This window comes from Propithecus coquereli, unplaced genomic scaffold (genome assembly GCF_000956105.1).
Source record: "Propithecus coquereli isolate 6110/MARCELLA unplaced genomic scaffold, Pcoq_1.0 Scaffold165, whole genome shotgun sequence".
NCBI classification, from domain to species: Eukaryota; Metazoa; Chordata; class Mammalia; order Primates; family Indriidae; genus Propithecus; species Propithecus coquereli.
This window is the reverse complement of record NW_012141080.1, coordinates 805,804-808,600: the sequence shown is the minus strand read 5'-3', so window position 1 is coordinate 808,600 and position 2,797 is coordinate 805,804. Positions and strand designations below refer to the sequence as shown.

The 2,797-nt window shown below is 38.7% G+C and overlaps 1 protein-coding gene across 1 annotated transcript in view; it reads left to right on the top strand.

Moving 5' to 3' along the window:
• The first annotated feature begins 1,028 nt into the window (after positions 1–1,028).
• LOC105807970 (splicing factor 3B subunit 3-like) overlaps positions 1,029–2,797 on the top strand; it is a 42,380-nt gene continuing 40,611 nt past the window's right edge. The window contains exon 1 of the mRNA XM_012641510.1: positions 1,029–1,127. Coding sequence (XP_012496964.1) covers positions 1,075–1,127 — 53 coding nt within the window. The 5' untranslated portion in view covers positions 1,029–1,074. The remainder of the gene's footprint in view (positions 1,128–2,797) is intronic.

Here is a 2,797-nt window from a genome sequence, read left to right as displayed (position 1 = left end):
TTTTTTTTTTATGGGAGGGAGAAATCGTGAGGTTTTTTTTGGTGGTGGGGGAGGGAGATGGAGTCCTGTTCTGTCACCTGGGCTAGAGTGCTAACTCCTGGGCTCAAGTGATCCTCCTGCTCGCTGGGATTACAGGCATGTGCTACCATGCTGGACTGATTTTTCTATTTTCAGTAGAGATAAGGTCTCGCTCTTGCTCAGGCTGGTCTTGATCTCCTGACTTGAAGTAATCTTCCTGCCTTGGGCTTCCAGACAGAGTGCTAGGATTACAGGTGTGAGCTGCCATGCCTGGCCCATTCCTACAATTTTAATAGAATTAAATAACCTTGTTTTAAAAACTGATGTTTGTATGTACATTTAAGGTTTACAGAGCTGTTTTGCAAACCATTTATCCAGTACAACTACTCACTGAGATGAGATAGAGAACAGTTAATACGTTACAAGTTAAGATAATGGGAACTTAGAAAGTGGTTGCTGTTGGGACTGGTACATGAATACAGGTTTTCTCTGTCTTGTTAACAAATTTCTGGTCTGGTAACCTTATGTACAGTATGAGACTGGTAATGCCACTTTTAGTGATTACTTTCAGGTGGTAATAATTGGTGTGCCTAAGAAGAGAAAGCTCTCCATTTCTACTGAAAGCTGGCAATATACATGATCTATTACTACTTTCATCCTATGGAGGAGCTCTGAAAAGTTGGTCTATTTCTTAGATAGCTATTTTGGTCAGGAATTGGCAAACATTTTTTAAAGATCAGATAGTAAAGATTTGTAGTTTTTGTGGACCGTATAGTCTCTGTCTCAACTCCTCAGCTCTGCCACTGTAGCACAAAAGTAGCCATAGACAGTACGTAAATACGTAGGCATGGCTGGCCCATGGGAGCTAGTTTACTGACCCCTGGTTTAGATATGAAGCTCTTTATTTGCTACTCAACTTATGCTGTCTTGTAATAATACTGGGCTCACTTTCGTTGCCTTACTTCACTTGCCTGTTTACTAGAATCTTTATTCTTTTCTCTCCAGGTTACTGAGATCCGGCTCAAATATTTTGATACTGTGCCTGTTGCTGCTGCCATGTGTGTGCTTAAAACAGGCTTCCTTTTTGTAGCATCAGAATTTGGAAACCAGTGAGTAATCCTTTTATTACTCTAGTTTACCCTAGTTACTATAAAAGTTGGCACGAGGGAGGTGTGGCTTTAAGGCTTGGGGAGTTTTTCACAAGAATATTTTAGTTTTTTCAAAGCAAAATTTTGCTCTCCTTTTCCCTTTACATTTTTTCTCTCTTATCTTTTTTCTCTTTTATATATGTATATATTTTTACTGCAGCTGCTGACTAACCATCTTTGTTATCTTCCTTTAGTGGTTTGAGTCAATTCCTCTGTGGGTATCTGCAAAGGTATCTTTAGCAGTGATGTCTCTCCTGAGCTTTTTGCTGGGCATTTCGTTGAATAAATATTTATTGAGCTACTTAACATTAAGGAGATGTTCTAGAAGCACTTCACTAGTACATATGTAAAGTTGAAGCGTATCATTACCCATACCTGGCCACCCACATCACCAATCCTCCCATCATTATTTCTGTTAGTTACTAATGGACCAGTTCTAGCAACTAAAGTATAAAATCTCAATCTTTTTTTTTTTTTTTTTACCCTCCACCACTTTCATTTAAGTGCTAATCTGCACTAGTTCATTAGTTCACTTTTTTCATTTCATTGTCTTTCCTGCAAAACTCAGCCTTTAGGGAGTCATTTCATCAAGCAGACAAGGTACAACCTTGATGAAATAATTTTCCCTATCCTTGTGTTACAATCTTAAGTGGCTTTTCATTGCCAAATGGAAGAAGTCTCAACTTCAGCCTTGAATTTAAGACCGATGTCTAAGACTCCACATTATTTACATGAGATAAGATGACATGGTTTTGTCAGTAGCTGCTAAAGCATAGGTAAACCACTTTACTAATCTAATGCTGAGTGAGATATTGTCAGGGAGTCTGTGCCATTTCTGCCTTGTCTCCATCTGTTCTCCCATTCTTAAACGTGCCTTTTACTCCTCAGTGGCTTTGTTCCTACTCTTCCTGTATTTCTCCTTTGCCTGGTTTGTACCCCGTTGCCCTTTTCACATTTAGCCCGTTAAGTCTATTTTCACCCATTTCTAATTTTTCAGTTTTTTTAATAAGAGGAATTTTTTTTTTTTTTTGATGCAGAGTCTTGCTCTGTTGCCTGGGCTAGGGTACCATGGTGTCAGCCTAGCTCACAGCAACCTCAAACTCCTGGGCTCAAGTGATCTTCCTACCTTAGCCTCCCGAGTAGGTGGGACTACAGGCGTGTGCCACCACGCCTGGCTAATTTTTTCTATTTTAGTTGTCCGGCTAATTTCTTTCTTTCTTTCTTTCTTTTTTTTTTCAGCATATCATGGGGATACAGATGTTTAGGTTACATATGTTGCCCTTTCCCCCCCCCCAATTTCTTTTTAGTAGTGACAGGATCTTGCTCTTACTCAGGCTAGTCTCAAACTCCTGACCTTAAGCGATCCTCCTGCCTTGGCCTCCCAGCGTGCTAGGATTACAGGCGTGAGCCACCACGCCTGGCCCAAGGAATTTTTCTTGTAGAAAAATTAGAATGTGTATGCAAACAAATGTCACTTCTAATCCTTCTATTCAAATATAACATTTTTTCTGTAGTTTTTCTGTTTGTATTTAAATGTTTTTATAAATAATTATGTACCATTTTGTAACCTTTTTTTTACACTAATATAAATATCTCTATCAATAAATACAGTATCTTTTTTTTTTTTTTTT